The sequence below is a fragment of the Anopheles moucheti genome, chromosome 3 (assembly GCF_943734755.1).
Source record: "Anopheles moucheti chromosome 3, idAnoMoucSN_F20_07, whole genome shotgun sequence".
NCBI classification, from domain to species: domain Eukaryota; kingdom Metazoa; phylum Arthropoda; class Insecta; order Diptera; family Culicidae; genus Anopheles; species Anopheles moucheti.
The window spans coordinates 82,401,709-82,419,032 of NC_069141.1; the positions used below are offsets into that span (position 1 = coordinate 82,401,709).

General features: G+C 44.4%; 1 protein-coding gene across 1 annotated transcript in view; it reads left to right on the forward strand.

Annotated features, from left to right (window-relative positions):
* LOC128303061 (uncharacterized) overlaps positions 1-15,123 on the forward strand; it is a 51,926-nt gene extending 36,803 nt beyond the window's left edge. Inside the window, exons 3-4 of the mRNA XM_053039914.1 lie at positions 14,680-14,955; positions 15,097-15,123. Of these exons, the coding sequence (XP_052895874.1) occupies positions 14,680-14,955; positions 15,097-15,123 (303 nt within the window). The remainder of the gene's footprint in view (positions 1-14,679; positions 14,956-15,096) is intronic.
* The last annotated feature ends 2,201 nt before the right edge of the window (positions 15,124-17,324 follow it).

A 17,324-nucleotide genomic window follows, 5' to 3' on the forward strand; every position in this document is an offset into this window, starting at 1 on the left:
ATTGTGACAGACTGAAAGCTTTGGAAATGCAATCGATAGTAATTCAACTTTAAAATTGCTCAAAAAACGTGAAGGATTCGACACCCAGGTCGTCACATTCCAGTTCAACTTTTGTAGAATCTAGAAACAGCTTAAAATTAGTCTTTTTTATTCGAAATTCCTGTACCTTTCTATTTAACGTTGACTTGTAGTTACGAATAATGAGGAAATTTAGTCAAACGTAAGGAACAACATCAGGATCGTATATTCATCCACCAGTACACCCACTGAAATTCTTTACGTCCAGACATAGTTGTAGGATTTATGTCTACGGCACAAAAGGGGGTTGCTCGGTGAACATTCTAATAGCAACAGGTATCTAATCAAACATATCATACACGCCATGCACCTACACTAGCGGTTCTGTCCAAGCCATCATGTACGCTCATGACATATGCATACCATTATGCTGTCCACTGTCTTGGTACGTGCACGCGAACACAGCCACCGTCGGACAGTAGCGTGATCGAGCCGGCCGGTTTTTAACATCCCGAAGAGACTGTACCATTCCTACACACACACACGGTTTGTCATACACGGTGCGCAAACAAACGGTGCAAACAGTTCGAACAGTTGATCTTGACCCATAATGGTTACGGTGCAGTGGAAAAAAATGCACTGGCCGCCGGCTTGTGTCCCGCCCATTGTCCACGTATGGTCACGATGCTGGTAGCAACTGCAACTGCACCAATTTGGAACTGTTTTACCACTTGTGCCGTTCCCGTTCCAACCTGCTCGGCGTTTGTCCTTTTTTGGCGGCACGCGGGATGGATTCGGAAGACTCAATCAAAAACCTGAAGGGCAACAAAAATTCGTGTAATTGATACAGTTCCGCATGTAAATTGTGGCAAAACGGTGAGCCCCCGCGTGCGGATAGTTGTGTGAAGGATTGCCCATTTTTCTTTCTACGCCTGAGCGGTACCATAACCGTGCGTGTACCAGGGATGGTGCGCGCAGCTTTCTTTCCGTGTACGAACAAAAACCGCGACGGATGTTCTTGCTTCCAACCGCGACCTACTGCTTCGGGGGGGTTGCGTATGATGATGAACCTGATTTTATAATGAGTGCGCTGCATCTCCTCCGGTGCATCTAGCGAAAGACAATTCCCGCCCCGAGGGGGTCGATTGCACTGAGAAAAATGCCTTTTTCGAGCAGGTTGCTTTCGATTTCACTTCTGTCGCAGCGAACGGTTTGTGATGATTTTTATTGTAATTTAATTGCGGCTGAGTTCTACGTGACCAGATGGATGCCGTTTTGGGTTTTCATCATGTTTTTTATATGCACTTTCCGTTTTGCTCCCGTGTTTGCGCTGTGTTGTGGAACATGCCCACCAAAGTCGGTAGTGTTTTCGGCAAAAGGGTGCTACTTTTAGCATCCTTTCGTGTTTTGTCTTGCCGCTGCTGTGCCGGCTGTGGTCGTCGTCCGGGAAGCAAAAAAAAAAAAAAACAGCGTGAGGAAAAACCGATACTATACCCAAAACACTCGACGCAAAGTTAAGCGTTACGTTACTTTTGCCAAGGTGACGAATGGTTAATAGCGAAAGTGTTGAGTCAATTATGGCAGATCCATAATTCTGTTTTGCCCTGGTTGTAACTTTCGAACGAAAGCGAAACGTGCTCGCTTGGGCCCCGGTGTTTCGGTGCCGTTTTAGGACAAGATTCGGCGTACGGCGTGTTGCGCCTATCGAGAAAGTGCAGTTGGGTGCGTTGGGAGTTTCAAGGATGGGACGAGAGGGAGAGCTTTTTGAATTCCCCAAAGTTCGATCCTGCGTGGTGTGTTGGGGTGGTCAAACTAATTATAGCAGCAAGGAACCAGCACCCTAACCAACCGCCATAACCAACCGCCATAACCAACTGTAGCACCGAAGTGTTCATTGGGTACTTTTTTTCTATTTGATTTTGCTACACCTAACGCTGCTGCTGCTCGCTTTTCCTTCGCTTCCAAACTCCCCCGTGGGGATAAAGTCTGCCCTCCCCGAAAAAGGGAACGCGTTGCTCTGTTTTGCGATTTATGCGATCGATGCGCGCGAGTGTTGTGGCGATGTTTTACATTTTGCAATACATACAATCTGATACCCGGCGGTGGTGCCGATTGCAACGCAATGCATGTGTGTGATGCTACAGTTTTTGTGTGTATTTTTTCCTCACGTAATGTTTCCTTGCCGACAGGCAGCCAGCCAGATCGTAGATGAGTGTGTAGTAGGGACGTGAAAAATCACATGATCGCGATATCGCGACCTGAACGATCGCCACCGTCGATTGCCGTTGTCGTCGTGGCCGGTCCCAGCGGGAGAACACTTTTTCTTCACCATTCCTGTTATTTTTTTTTCTTAGTGCACTTTTGCGCTCACCCATACACACACACCCTTGTTGGCAGTCTAATGCTGGCCACTAGGAGCTTTTCGACTGCAGCATTCTTGCTGCCTTTGATTGCATACGATCGATCGGATCGGTTTGAAATCCACCGGGCTGGCCACCCGTCCCACGAAGATGTCGACTGTCGGTGGCTTATTTCGATAGTCGCACTCTGCGTGGGAGGATTAAAGCCACCCCAATGCAGAACGGCACGATGACAAGTGGCAACGAGACGTGCCGCATTCCTTCGTTTGAGGGGGGGAGTTCGCTGTGGTTGCTTGCGGCGGGCTCACAAGGCTGGGGTTGCAAAATCAATTTATCGACATGTCGGCAAGGTCTGCGTCAGGTTGATATCCCATGTGCTTGTATGTTCAACATGCACAAACGCATGGTGGTCGCAAGTGGTGATTTTGATGATGGAGGAAAAACGAAAGCATTTTTGCAATGAATGATTAGAGAAATAATTTGAAACAGCTTTTGGCGAGGCATAATTTATAATGAGGGACACAATTACATATAAATCTAGTATAAGTTTAAATAAACATTCTAAAGGTTTGAAAAATTGGAACAATTTTTCTACAACTCGAGATTTTACTAATATTCAGTAGAAAAGCGACTTCAATTTATTTGTGTTATAAGCAATTTTTATTTTCCAAGCTTTTGAATGTTTTCTGTATAGTATAGTTCGACAACTTGTTAAAAATTCTTAAAGATGGTTCCTCAGGTCGATTTGATTTGTTTGGAACTTTTTTTAAAGTAAAATGTTCACATAATCTTTAGAATCCATTTCTCGATTACGTTCATCAACATTTCCTGATTGCAAATCGTAACAGCGTAACCGTTACCGCATAGAATCCTCGTGGAAGTGAGACACGTGTTGCATCCGCTGTCTCGTCCATCGCTGCTAAAATTGCTGCTCACAAAATCAAACGCTACCCACCGACACACGATGTTACACACTTGCCGTCATTTTGTTGCTGTTCTTTGAATTTTTTGGCGGAGCAATGTTTGGTTTATCATCATCAAGAGCCCGAGCGTCGCACGTAAATGAAAGAAAGTGCAAGCCGACAAAACACGAGCTGTGGCAGCCGCTGGGTTCATCTCATGAAATATGCAAATTAAATTAGTAAACGTGAAACTAATTTTTCCGTACCGAACTTACCAGATCCTGAGGCCCTGAGATCGCTGTTTGCCACTCGGTTTGGAATTCCAACGAAATGTGACCGGGTGATCGGATGGGATTAACAGACGGACGAATGTGCCGATTTTGGCGTTGCATAAGCGGGATGAGAATAGGGCAAAACCGATGGGTGGGCAAATTCGGGCAAAGAAAAACTCCAAAACCCCCGACGGTAGTGCAATACACACTGCTTGCTTGGTGGATGTAGCATAATACTTGCTACTTTTTCCCATCCATCTGCTGGTCCTCCCTCCCTGGCACGGGTGCGCAGATGCAACCGGTGCTCGGTGCAGAAATTGGGTCCCGCGTTTTGTTTGTTTGCGGCGTGTTGTGTCATACCGAGGACAAGACAAAATTCAGATTTCTTGTATAAATTTCATGCTACAGCAGCAACGAGAGCGCGCATGTGTGCGGCTGATCCGTTCACACTGTAAGAGTGTGTGGGATCAGCTTTGTGATCGCTGGGATTTTGAGTGAGGGCAACATGAACCGTCCGATATAGAGCAGCGTAGTCACCGGAGGGAAAGCGCAAGAAATTGCACTTTATTTCCCTGGTGCGAAATTTCCGCCACACATTGCATTACGAAATCGCAATCGAACGGTTCGAATCTGTGGATCTCTCGGGGTGTCTCGCGGTGGGTATACGTTTGCGTTGCTCTTGTCGATCGACTTTGGGGCTTCCGATCATGCCGGACTGCACCATAATGAAGGGTGTCTCAGGGGATGATTGGAGTGTGGTGAAACATTGGTCGACATTTTGTACATCTTTCTCCCATGCCACACATTGTGGCTTGAGGCAAGGTTTGAAATGTTGCGGCTTTCCGTAATCTTCCGGTTGGGTGGTTTTATTTTGCGGAATATTCATTTCGGCGTGTCGGTTTGCCCCGACGCTGATTCCTTTTTTACAGTTTCTGTTCGATTTGCAGACACAGCAGCGCAAACTGTCATTAAATGTGTGCGTCTGTCTGACGAACAGAGGAAACCCTTTATTTGGTGCCAAAAAGGGCACACACCCGAAACGATTTGCCATTCCCACATGCTCACAACCCCGTCTGCGTGCCATCCGCTTACCGTCGTCCAGGTTTTTCTTTTATTGTCTTTTAATGATAAGGCGGTGTTTGTTTTGATTTTTTGTTGCTATACCGGTGAATGTCGGTTTGATTGGGTAGGTTCATGCCGTACCGGCTGTGATGGATTGTTTTTATTGTGTCAACAGAATGCCGGAGTGAGTGAAAAAATTCACACTTTTTGTGTAATGGTGGCGAACGCTAGGCAAACGTGTAATCAGTATGATAATTTGACCGCCTTTCGGTAGGCTTTAGACGAATGATGATGTAATTAGAATGCATTTTGGTGATTCAATAAACTGTGTTAGGTCTTAATTAGGCTTGGGATTGAGCTGTGTGTTTTTACGTTTCCATGGCGGATTGGAACGATTGGTGTTGAAGATGAAGAAATATCAATCAAGTGACCTTTGCGTTGAAAAGGATTAAGCTGTTTTTTATATCAAATTTAAATACAATGCATCCGAAGCGATGTGCAATTTCAGTTTCATGTTGTTTGGACAATGCTCTTCTAATTTCTTACATTTTTCCTAAAGCTTTTTATAAAAGAGGCTTATAAAAATGATATTTTCAGTGTTTTTTTGAATATGTTCTACGTACTGTCAGAACTGTGATACCAATTCAATAATTGAAATAATTGTCTTAGAAATATCTTATAAAAATAAAGTTAACCTTTTTTCTAGCTTATATCTGATTTTATATCTTCCCTCAAGCTTAGCCACGTGTTGGGGGTATTATCCTAAAATGAGCAAATTTCCCACCGCCGGCAATATGCACAATGGCGTAAAAAATCCCACTTCCTGTCAAAACAAACATCGAATTAAAAGAAAGGCATAAATCTTTCTCTTGCTGCTGGTGGTGCGAAATTATTATCGCTGAATAAATAAAACACCGCGCATTTACCGCAAAGAGGAAACCGGCCGTTGCGGTTGCTGTCCTAATCAAATAAAAAATTCATCACCCTGAATAGTTTTTTCTCCTCTCTTCTGTTCCGGAAACACGTGACCACGGTACTTTGTTGTCCCTTGGAGGTTGTTTTTTTTGTACCTAAAAGACAAGTTAAATAACTCGACCGGCTGTGAAGTGTGTGAGCGGGTAAGTTAATAAGCGGGCCAGTGTCACCCTGGCCGGAGGCCGCGAAGTGCATCCAAAGGGGTCGTAACCCCTTTTTATCCTTTTTTGTACGTAATTGCACGGGATGCGCAGTGTATCAATCGCAACCCAGCACACGCCGGTCAGGGTGAAACTGCATTTCGGTTGTGCAATTAACGAACCCCTTCGTGGCGCATTATGCGAATGTGGCTTTTCCTCTGGCGTTTTGAGCCGCGCACATGCGGTGAGATGGGTTTGAGAAAATGCGTTGGCAAATACACGCCAAAGGACATAAATTATCAATCTCAGGCGAGCAGCGTTGCATTTCGAGGTTGGCAGTTACATCGCCTAATGAATGAATCTCAAAACCTCCCCAAGCGGCAGGGAAAGTCTTGTTTGTAATCGTTTATTTACATTGTGATTGGAAAAGGGATCACGCGTATTGCGGTGGAAAATAGTCGGTTTAATGTCGGTTACTTGCCACCGTTTCAGCTTGATTTTGTTTTTTCATTTGGTTTGAAATGAAATCACAGCCCGAGCGGTTCCTTCTCCCGTTACAGCAGCAGCCCGCGAGTGAATGTTACGAAGGTAATAAATTTTACTCTGTGAGAGGTTAATCGACTGCGTGCACGTGGCACATTTGTGCGGTTGAAAAAGAAGCGCCTGTGTGCATGGGAAATTTATTGGCACTCGTTTTAGGGTTTTGGTCTTCTTTTCGGATGTATCTTTGCGCGATATGAATAGTACGCCGCCGTCTTGCAATCGTGTGCCTCATATCAAACGCATCGCGAACTCCACCGCTTGCGTGAAGGCTTCTTCTTAGGTAAGCGACAGAGACAGGTCAGAACCTTCCCTCACATAAACATAAAACTTAATGGTACTAAGGCACTCGCGCATGCAGAGCTCTGCAGTGTTTTGTGTGATTATTTCTTGCCTTTGGACGTCTTCGTCGTCCTGATCCGCAACGTGCAATATTGGTGCGCAGTAAGGCTCGCAGTGGAAACCACATAAAACACCACCCGAACCTCTCGAGATGTGATCTTCCGCCCGTTTACCGATGGAGGGGCATCAACTTAGAGGCAACTTCGGCACGCAACCTATCACAAAGCGACGATCTCTTCCAACCCAACAACTATCGCGTCGGCCTAATCAGGGGTCCTCCTTAATGCCGTGCCCAAAGTCTTCGACGATGAGTGCGATGCTGGTGGAAAAGTCTATCCAAGTGGCAAGCAGTTTCATTCTACGACAATTGCGCCACAGGTTTGGAGCTTGCGGCGCCTAAGGGACTGGAGCGTCATTACGATCGTTGATAAGATGAGTTACTGTACGGAAAGCACTGACAAGCAGGCTGCTTAGTTTGTCACTCATACAGGGGATTTACTCTTTCCTTCAAAGAACGCACTGTATCGCCGAGTAAATGATCTATACCTAAGCGTACGTTAAATTGCTTAATTAATTGCAGCCGTTTCCGTCCGTACCGTTTTGGGAAGATTTGATGCATCTATGGTCCCGCGTTGTGTAGATTAATTGATGGGACTTGTTGTGCATACGGTACGATTAGAAGAAAGAAACATGAATGAGGTGAACGAGGTTTTCACATGAATGAAGAAAATCAAATTAGGACGTAGAACGTTGGTTTTTATTGCTTTTTCCCCCCATCGTGTCTCCATAAAAGTTCGGCAAAGCTTCTAATCTTTACTGCCGGTTTGGGGATATGATTGTTATGTCTTGTTGATAGTGAACTTTAGCGGTGAAATTTTAGAGACAAAATTAATTTGGGTCAAAGCATGTGTTTATAAATAGCTGAAGAACTTTGCTTAAGAGCATGATTTTTCTTAGCCGAGTTATGAGCTCAGAAGCTCGAATAAAGGGTCATTTTCGGGAATAGTTTTGAAGGAAAATTATCTATCAGTTGAGTAAGAAAACCGTGATAAAAATAGTATAAATAAATCGAGAATAAGATATCCTTAATTTTGAACGCTACTACTTAAAACATAAATCAATCAATCTTTCTACATTAATTTGTCATTTTATTCTTACATACAATTCGGCATGTATGAACGATCCTCTAAAGAGTGCATTGACACAAATTTCGTACATGAATTACATTCACTTTTCCTGTTTGAGAATGTTTGTAGTGAAGGTGAAGGTGAGGTTACTAGTTCAAGAGCATTCCAAAAGAAAGTGAAGCAGGGAATTTTCCGGCTTCCTCTTCTATAATTTTCCTCCATTTGGAGAGTTATTTCTGCCTGTGGAGAGTTTCTTCTAATTGCTACGGAACTCCAGTTGCAGATTTTTGTTCCCTCATAAAGCACATCAAACAAATCATGCAATTTAATTTGATGAAATCTTCCCCAATCTGTGCGTCAGTGGGCCTACTTTTCACAGTACTGAGTTGCTAGTGCGCATGCGCGCGTTAAACGCATTGGAAACTGGTGAGCAGCAGAGCGATGTCGATGGTTGTGTCTGCGCGTGAGATTTCAAGGCTAAACATGTCAAATTAGGTACGCTCTCTTCCGGCCTGCTCTACTCTTGGGGGGGCGGGCGGCCTGCACAATAACCCGAACCGTGTCCGAGGTTCCGCCCCCGACCACACCAGGAATGTCACCGGACGTGCGTCAGTGGGAAGAAGTAGTATGAAACATCCCCAAATATGTAGCAACCGATGGGGATGATGCGCGCACCGGATCGTTAAGCGTTTCGACTGATGCCAAATCAAATCAATACCAATAGTAGGCCCAAAGAGGAATGGCGGACGAGAGAGACAGAAGGATCGGCCCAAAATCAATCGCCCTTATGCCGGGTGTCCTCCCGCGCTCATGCACGTTCGCCTTATGTGGGGCTCGTTTCGTACCAATTGAAAGTAAACTTTGAACTATTTGCTGACCCACTTTTCGCTTTCAGCCCTAGCCACAACCAATAAAGCTAGGGCATAAACAAATAGGAAAAACCGTACCGTTTGTTCGTTGGATGTGTTTTTTTTTGTTGCCGTTTTGTCAGATGCATTGTTATTGCTCCCTCGCGTTATTTGTGGATGTTCGGTACGGGATTGGAACCGTAGCCAACACTCACGACACATGCCCGGCGCCGGCGTCGCGCGTGGTCCAGGGTGACAGAGTGAGCGTTCCGAAATCCGTGTGACCCGTGCCACTCACTTTCGGATCTCCACCACCCGCCCAGGGTGCCGCGGGGAGCCGCTTGGCCGGGAGACACAGGAAGGCCCGGAGGGCGTTCTTTTCGAAGGGTTTCGCCACCCACATGCCGACTGGGGCGGTAATCGAGCAGTCACTCTCCAGCCACGGGTTATAAATCAGTGCAACGAGCTGCTGAAAGCGTGGCAGTGTTGGGAAATTTTTGAGGACCATTTTTAGATGAATTGATTGGTTTTGGTTTATGGTTTCGGGTTTTTTTGTTTTTTCTTCTGAAGCAACAAGGGAGGCTGTGAAACAACAGATTGGGAAATGTAGCAAAGAATCAATGTGATCTACTTGACGTTCTTACTGTTTTGTGTGTGTGTTGATCATGTCTCGTGTATGTTGATCGTTTTGTTTTCGATCAGTTACGCCAGTGACGATGTAGAAGTTTATGTTTTATATGTCTACATGGTTTTTAACAGGTTCAATAAATGTCTGATTTTGTGAGCTACCTACAGTTGATATACGCTCAGCAGGTATCAAGAAGGGTAAGTCTAATCAACAAGAAACACCATTTTTGAGTCTAAAAATTTTCTAAGTCTATATCTTACCATAAATAAAACGTTCTTTATTTACCATTTGTATCAAACAAATCATGGCATAAGAATTATAAAATTTTAATCAACACTGTTTAGGGGTTTAAATTGCTACTAAACAGAGAGACAAAACAAACTTTTTGCCAGTGATCAATTTCTACATCCAATCATCATATACACTCCGGGTGATCTAATAAATTTTAATTTTTGATACAATGTCTACAACGGTTCCCCCTGCTGCGTGTAGACTGGAACTAGAAACTAGGAAACTCTGAATAGCTGCGGGTTTCTTACGCTCTGCAGAAGTGAAAAGAAAAACTTCATACAACAAAAAAACTTCCATGCAACTTTCAATCTCACCCTAAACCTTCTCCCGGTTCGAATGCAGGCCGACCCGATATCGCGATTGGTTTCCAATTTCTTGTCACATAAATTTATTGACACACTTATAAAACTGTCCAACATCAATTAAGCCAAATGGAGTGGTTTTATTGATGTACAACTTTCCGATTCGTTCGTTTATCGTGTTGGAGCGCCCGCTCGACTAATCATAAGCGCGCACATTCGGCAGCGGAGGGTGCGTCCGGTTTGGGTTTCGATGTGAGTGGTGCTTCCTTCCTGGTGGCATTGCGGGTGCACCCGGTGGGTGGTGACACGTGTTTTGTTTTTTTTTTTTACTGTCGAATGCTTCCTTGTACACGCGCCGCTGGCCCGCGATGGGGGTGATTTATGAGAATGGGCTCGTTCGCGCCCAGTTAGTGGCGCACGCGGGTTTTAATTCGTTTTTCAATTAATTCATTTCACTCGGCTTAATTCCATCTGCATCTGGCGCTCACATCACTGATGCTGATTGCGTTATCTGGTGTGGAAATCTTGTGCAGCTAAACGTGCGATGAGAAACAAGAGAAGATAATGAAGTGATTAGCTACGCGAAGGTAATTCATCTTGGAAAGATATGGATGAGATTGATTGCTGCAAGCGGACGGTTGCATTTCCCTGGAAGGGCCATTAAATTAGCGATGAAAGTCTGTTTAGTGAATGACGATAAGAAAATATTACGAAAAGGATTTTGCTCGTTTTGCTTGGTTACTCTTCGTGAGTAAAAGTACTCGAAAAGGATTGATGTGGCTTCATCGAAATTCCAGTTTCAGTTAGTATATTCATTAGTCGAAATTCCAACCACTCATTTGCACTTCTTTTGGAGTTCATCCGGTTTATGATAGCTGCTTGAATTCCTACTAATTTATATCAATAGCTCAAACAGTTACTATAAAGTTTTATGTATTTATAAATGTATTGTATTGTATGTATAAATGTATGTATTTAGTTGAAAGAAATTAATTGAATTAATTCAATAAGTTATTTAATTTCGCACAATAGTCCATCTGTTAGTCCTATTTCAAACAATTTATTTGATTAGGACTCCTTAAGTTACTCCTTAAGTACCAAAAGCTGAAAATATTTTCAACTTTTTCATTCATTTTAGAATTTAATAGCGCTTGGTTTTCAGCAAACCCATGCCTTGTCGCATCTTTTACATAAAATATGTCTCAAAAAAAACTAGCATCAACAGAAACTGAAATTAATCCATCCCTTCGCGGAACAGCAACTGTAATTAAAACAATACGACCTCAGCAACGGTAAAGCCGCATAATCAGAACGCTGATCAACACTTCGATCGTTTTATGTCGAGTCGCCGTTGGCTTTTGCATACGCGAAGTGCACGGCAAAAAAGCGACCTGACGAGCCGCTTTAGCCGAACGTGTTTGCAAAACTGCAATAAAATTGAACCAATAATAAAAAAGGGTACTGATCGGTTCTCTACCTCCATTTGCCAACACTCCGCAACAACGTGCTTCGTAACGTATTGCCGATGGTTTGCTGATTTTTATTACGAAATTACATTCTGTTAATTTCGCATCGTGTTTCGCGCACACACACGGGAAAGAAAGCGCAATGTTTCTGGGGTGAAAGGTTAAGAAATCACCCCAAATCAGATTACCATTATGTGCTCGTGTTTTTTTGTCGTAGGAAAAGAAATCGAATGCTGGGTATAATTTTGGGTCCCAAACCAACGCAATAATAAAGGGTGTACTGTTGGTTGGATGTGCATAAAGCCTCGTAATAAATAAGAAATGCACCGATTTCCTTAGCCCTTTTGTTTCGTTTTGGTTTGCAAATTATCTTTTACTGATTTTGTTCTTCATTTTAAAAAAAATTGATCAAGTTTCCTGACACCTGGCACCGGCTTGTAAAGTGTGTACGGCAGCCATGGTGGATGGATTTCGCTAAAAATGGGTTACACGACGCACCTTATTATGGCACGTACTGCTGCACCTCGCTGGGGGAACGTCTTGTCGAACGGGGCTGACACGCTGCCGAAGGTGGTTCCGAATCCGGATTTCGGGCCGTGTGTCCAGTGGGCTCGCGCTCGCGATCGGATCTGCCTGAGGGTCAGCGCACGTCATCGGGTAATGGCAGATTATTACGTAAAGAATAGCAAACGTTCCAGACATTGGATCGAATTGCCGCTCCGGCCGTTGGTGGTTTTGAAGGTTCACCATTTACGGGGCGAAGAATAGACAAATCGAAATAAAAGCAACCGGCTGCGTAAATTGTTCTCGGCCGACCGGATTACGGTATACCACGATTATGCGCGCGAACGACCGGTCCGAGTGCAGTGTAACGCACGCGTCTTCCAAAAAAAAAACCCCTCTGAAACCAACCCCTACCATGAGATGCCACGCTTAATCTCGGTGTAATGAGCGGTTTTCACTTTCCGATGCGATCGCTCAAGGTTCCACGCTTTGGTAGCCGGCGGGTGAGAATGCTAGAAATTCTACCCCCTTTTACGAGCTCGTTGCGCAATTGAGGTTGGTTCCAGTTTTCGGTTCCTACCCACCCACACACCCCCCTTTTCCGTGAAGAAGTTCAAGGTGACCGGACGGGATGTGGAACCCGGGGCGCCATGATTGACAGCAATCGATCGTTTTGGGACGACGAAAGTCGTTTCGGTCTGTCATCTTCGGGTGACGGCTAAAGATCATGACCAAGTGGGTAGACCCGATGTGGCCGTCGGATCGTCGGCCGCCGGTCGGTACAGTTACGAGTTGCGAAAGATCACCATTGACCCTGGTGCGTCGGTTGTTCTGGTTTGGAGTGTGACCGGGCCGCACATAATTGGAAGGTTCGATTTTTCTCGCTGGCCCAAGAACGTGAGATTCTTGAGCGGGCCCATATTTGGCGAAGCTTTTTGACACCCGTTTAATTTTGAACCCATTTTTCCACAGCATACCGTACGGTTTATAACCTACGGTTTCGCTAACGGGACTCGGAAAGGAAACTCATTCCCTCCGCCATCAGCTGGGTCTCCCAGGTCGGCTTTGTGGGTTGCGTTCCTAATGATTCTAAAAATGGTATTCTACCCGTAAACACCTTCCTCCCCGAAAATTGGTTCAGAAACCGATAAATGTGCTGACCACGATTCACGAAACACACACACACGCAAGGCGCAGATTTGGTGGTCAATTTCTCACGCACGCCTGCGTGTGCCAAAACGGTTCGCTAAAAAGGTTATCAACAGCAGGTAAACGGGTCGGCACGGGTTAAGCCTCCACACCAAAGACGGAACGGAAGTGACGGGGTTTCGAGCGACCCGAAATGAAAGATACCGACGGGGGTTTAATTTATAGTCTGTATTATTGGCGGGCCAGTAACGATAACCCCGCAGTGGAACCGCAGTCGAACGCACTTCGGGGTGGAAAGAATAGAATAAGAATGAAGGTGAAAATAAATTGTGGCCTTATCTTTACCGATTTCGATGACAGTTTTGAGCGTCGCGGAGAGAAAGGAAGTTGTAACATTTTTTTTTTGTTCAGGTATCGAGTTGATCTGTTGACCTGGTGCAGATAATCTTAACAGGCACTTAATTTTTGGTGTGCCCATACGTTGGTTTGTTTCGTTCTCATTTGCGTGAGGGACATAAAAATATTCGGACATCTTTATGTTGCCCGAAAAATGCGCCACCGGTTTTACCTGTATTTATTTTTGTGGCTGAAGATTATGCCAAATAATAGACAAGAAATGAAAAATTGAAACCATACTTTGTTTTCAATAACCTTAACTCAAACGGCTGATTTTTTTATTTATTTGTTTATTTGTTTATTTATTTTTGTATTTATTTATTTATTTATTTATTGTTTTGTTTATTTAATTATTTATTTATTCATTTATGTATTTATTTATTTATTTATTTATTTATTTATTTATTTATTTATTTACTTATTTATTTATTTATTTATTTATTTATTTATTTATTTATTTATTTATTTATTTATTTACTTGTTAACCTGACTGCCTATTTTAACTCTTAAAAAATAAAATAGAATAAATCCCTTCAATAAATACATATTTTAACTAATAAATGTTCTATTAATAAAAAAGCGTCCATTCATCCAGCAATACATATGCTATTCAAGAACTCGCCTCCAAAACGGGGTGTGACTCATTGTAGAATTGTGGAATGCAAACAAATCGTGAAGGGTCAGCACTAACATTCTTGCATTACGCACAAATACACACATTTACCCATGCGCCAGGGTAGGAACCGAAACCCCGCTGGATCAACGCCCGGGGACCACCGGCGAAGGCGTGCGCACATGTGGTGTCGGGTAATATCAGCAATAAAACAGATCCCGTTCCATTGCAGAAATGTTCTCGATTGGAGCACCTTAGCGCGCGCGCCACTCAACCTGACATGAAATTGATTTCAGTTCAATTGCCCGTTTTTTCCCAACCAGCCGCGTCCCGCGAAAACTCTCAGCCTCCGCGGCTCATTTGTAAAAGCAAACCGACCCGCGTTGATTTGTGTTTGTTTGCGGTTTGCAAGTTCGATGACACTTTAATGTATCGGTAGTGGGCAGTGCAGTTGATGATCGCTGAAGATCGCTGCGGTGTTTTTTTTTTCTTCTTTCTCCTTCGGCTACCCTGAAAAGAGGATGCACTGGGCCGAGAATTGGCGGCGTGCATAAATTTTAAACGGCGATCTCCCGGCCGCGTTATTCGTCCTGAGCCGGTGATAAATGATGGAGTTGATGGTAGTTACGTTTATTTATTTCTTTCCCCGGTCACACGTAGCCCTTCAGCAATGCAGACCCGGTTTTGTGTTTTGCTGCGTGTACCATACCTCTCAAAGACTTCGTGATCGATTTTTCGTTTCAGCTGCACGCGGATGCGCTACCCGGGGACTGTTTATCATCGGCGCATGGCAGTAGCGGCAGTGGTAGCAGCAGCAGCAGCATCGAGAGTTTGATCGACCATTACCTGGGGCCACTGTATCCGGACTATGTGGACCACACGCGTCCGATGCTGATCCGACAGGCGCGCGATTTGCTCGTCTGCACGTTCCACGGCGACTTGGAGCGATTCGAGGCTGATTTCCTGCGTCCGGCCACCGATATCGTCCGGGAGTTGCGATGCGCTTATCAACGTGGCAAGGTAAGTCACCGGTAGTTTAGAAAGGGCTGCGGGGAGACAGGGAGATAAAAGTTGTTCACGGGCGGGTTTAGGTTTTCCACCCGGCCAAGCGTATGTGGGTTATGTAATTTGCATAATTCCCAACGCTCTCACACACTCCAGGCACAGAACGACGATGGTCTGCGGTGAAGAAATAGGCCACCACTCAGCTGTTGCCACACGAGCGTAGAGAAGACTCTCGGCCATTTCAGCCCGAAACTAGTTCATAGAGACATTGGATATGGTCGCACCGGACCAAGCCGTAGTTCCAAATCGCACCCAGCTTAGGTGGAGCTCGATGATAGCGAAATCGCCTTTGGGCAAACTCGACTGCGGCTGGCGTGTAAATATTCGTATCGACCGTATCGTAAAGTAGCATGACAAGGAAATGGGTCCTCATTAGCTGGGATGGCTGAGTGGAACAAGAATTTTATGTGAATCCCCCCGGTGTTGAATTGGGCTGAATTTCTTTACCGAGGGGTGGGAAAAAGCATTCCGATCGGGTGACATTTTCCAATAAATATGTTCATTTGGAAACAATGTCACTGATTTTTTATTTACTTTCGAACTGGTTGTGCGAATATCGAGCAAGAGTGTTGTTGGGGCGTTTTTTTTGCGCATTCTTAAAGTAGCATTCGATTTAAAAGTTTAATGATCTTGAAACACCTGTTTCGAAATGTGCAATATTTTACGGTTTTGTAGCAATTATTGCATGTGAATATCAAGTAGCATTTCTTTAAATGCCAAAGTGCATAAAAAAGCGAACTTCTTTTATCCGATGATTTATGGAAATAGTCGATGTGAAATTTGGCTTAATCTCGAAAGTAATTCTTCCCCTTTTCTCAGCAGATGTCTTGCAATCTTGTTTACATATAAAAGTTTTGTAATAGCTGAAAACCGCACGACATGTGTTTCTGGTTCGTTTGCTTTATTAGTTGTGAATGAACGTTTCCTTATCACACCTTTGCGCAGCCCGAACCGCTTTCCCGGCGGAAGTAAAGTTCATCGTCTTCGAAACAAGATGCTACCAAGCAGAGAGTGGCTCGTGGATCTTGGCACGAAACATGCTCCGCTTGGGACATTTTCTTATGGTCCCGTGTATGTTTGGATGTCGCTGTTTGATGTATTATTTCTTAACCTCAGTGTTGAAGATGATAACTTTCTTCTCGTGCGTTTTTTTTTTCTTCTCTTTACTCAGCGATGTTGCCAGCGATAGGGATGGCGCGAGTTTTATAAGAATAAGAACGATGCGTCTGTTTTTAAAACGCCAGAACGTCGCTAAGATTAATGAACCTTTGGATGCGACGCTACGCGTAGCGGTTTGAAGTGTGTTGTATATTTGCACAGGTCGTTCAGATATGGTGGGAAGATAAGCACAACGAATCGCTAACATTTTCATAAAAAAAACCCCTGACGATTCATCATCTCTGTGGAAACCGGATAGGGCAGGAGCGCGTGTGCGTGTGGCTTTTGTCGCCTGATAACATGCGCATGTTGACTCCACCGTCCTGCTGCATTTATGCAAATAATAGCAGCATTATTCGTCCGCTTGTCAGCTCTTCTTCGTGTGTATCCGCTGACAGCTTGCCCAGCTCTGCAGCGATCTGGTAATTTACTCAGGTTAGTTTAAACATCAAAAGTTCTCTTTTTGGCTGCAGTTCAACGATCTGCATCTTGATGGCGTAGAAATGCTTGGATGCTTGTTTTGTGTTGGTGTCTTTTCCCGTACCGAAAACACCTTCCAAGCCGCGTGCCACAGAACTCCGCTCCCCCCGACGGTATGTTGCAGCCTCAAACAATCGGTCATCCGTTCGGTCGATTGCACATTATTTGACTGCCATTTCGGGGCTGAATGCACCGATGCACAGATGGTGTATCGGTTGCGATCGGTTGCTAACTCTCCCCCACACTCAAACAATGGTGTCATCATTTATGTGCAGCGCATGTTTTGGGGAGGTTCGAAACTACAAGCGCATTGTTCGTTGTGGCGAAGCTCAGCTTCAAGGTATGCAGCATTGTTGCTTGATCCGCTTGACAAAATGTGCTGATCCACCGTGATGAACCCTGATCGAGAGGGAAATTCTGGGAACGTCATCGTCGGACCTTTGATCTTGCTGTGGCATTTTTGTGTGGACGCGCGGCAAGACGGATTGGCCAGTGTGGATGAACATGTCGATAAAATTTAACAACTCTGTTGGCATTTGGGATCGTTTCTTTTTTTGCATTGGCTCTTTCAAGGTAACGGATAAAGTAAAACATGCCAAATCGTACAGAGATACCGGTTCCGATTTTTAGTTAAATAAGGTTTCGATTTCCTTGCTCAATTGTTTGTTAAAAAAATAATTTGCATA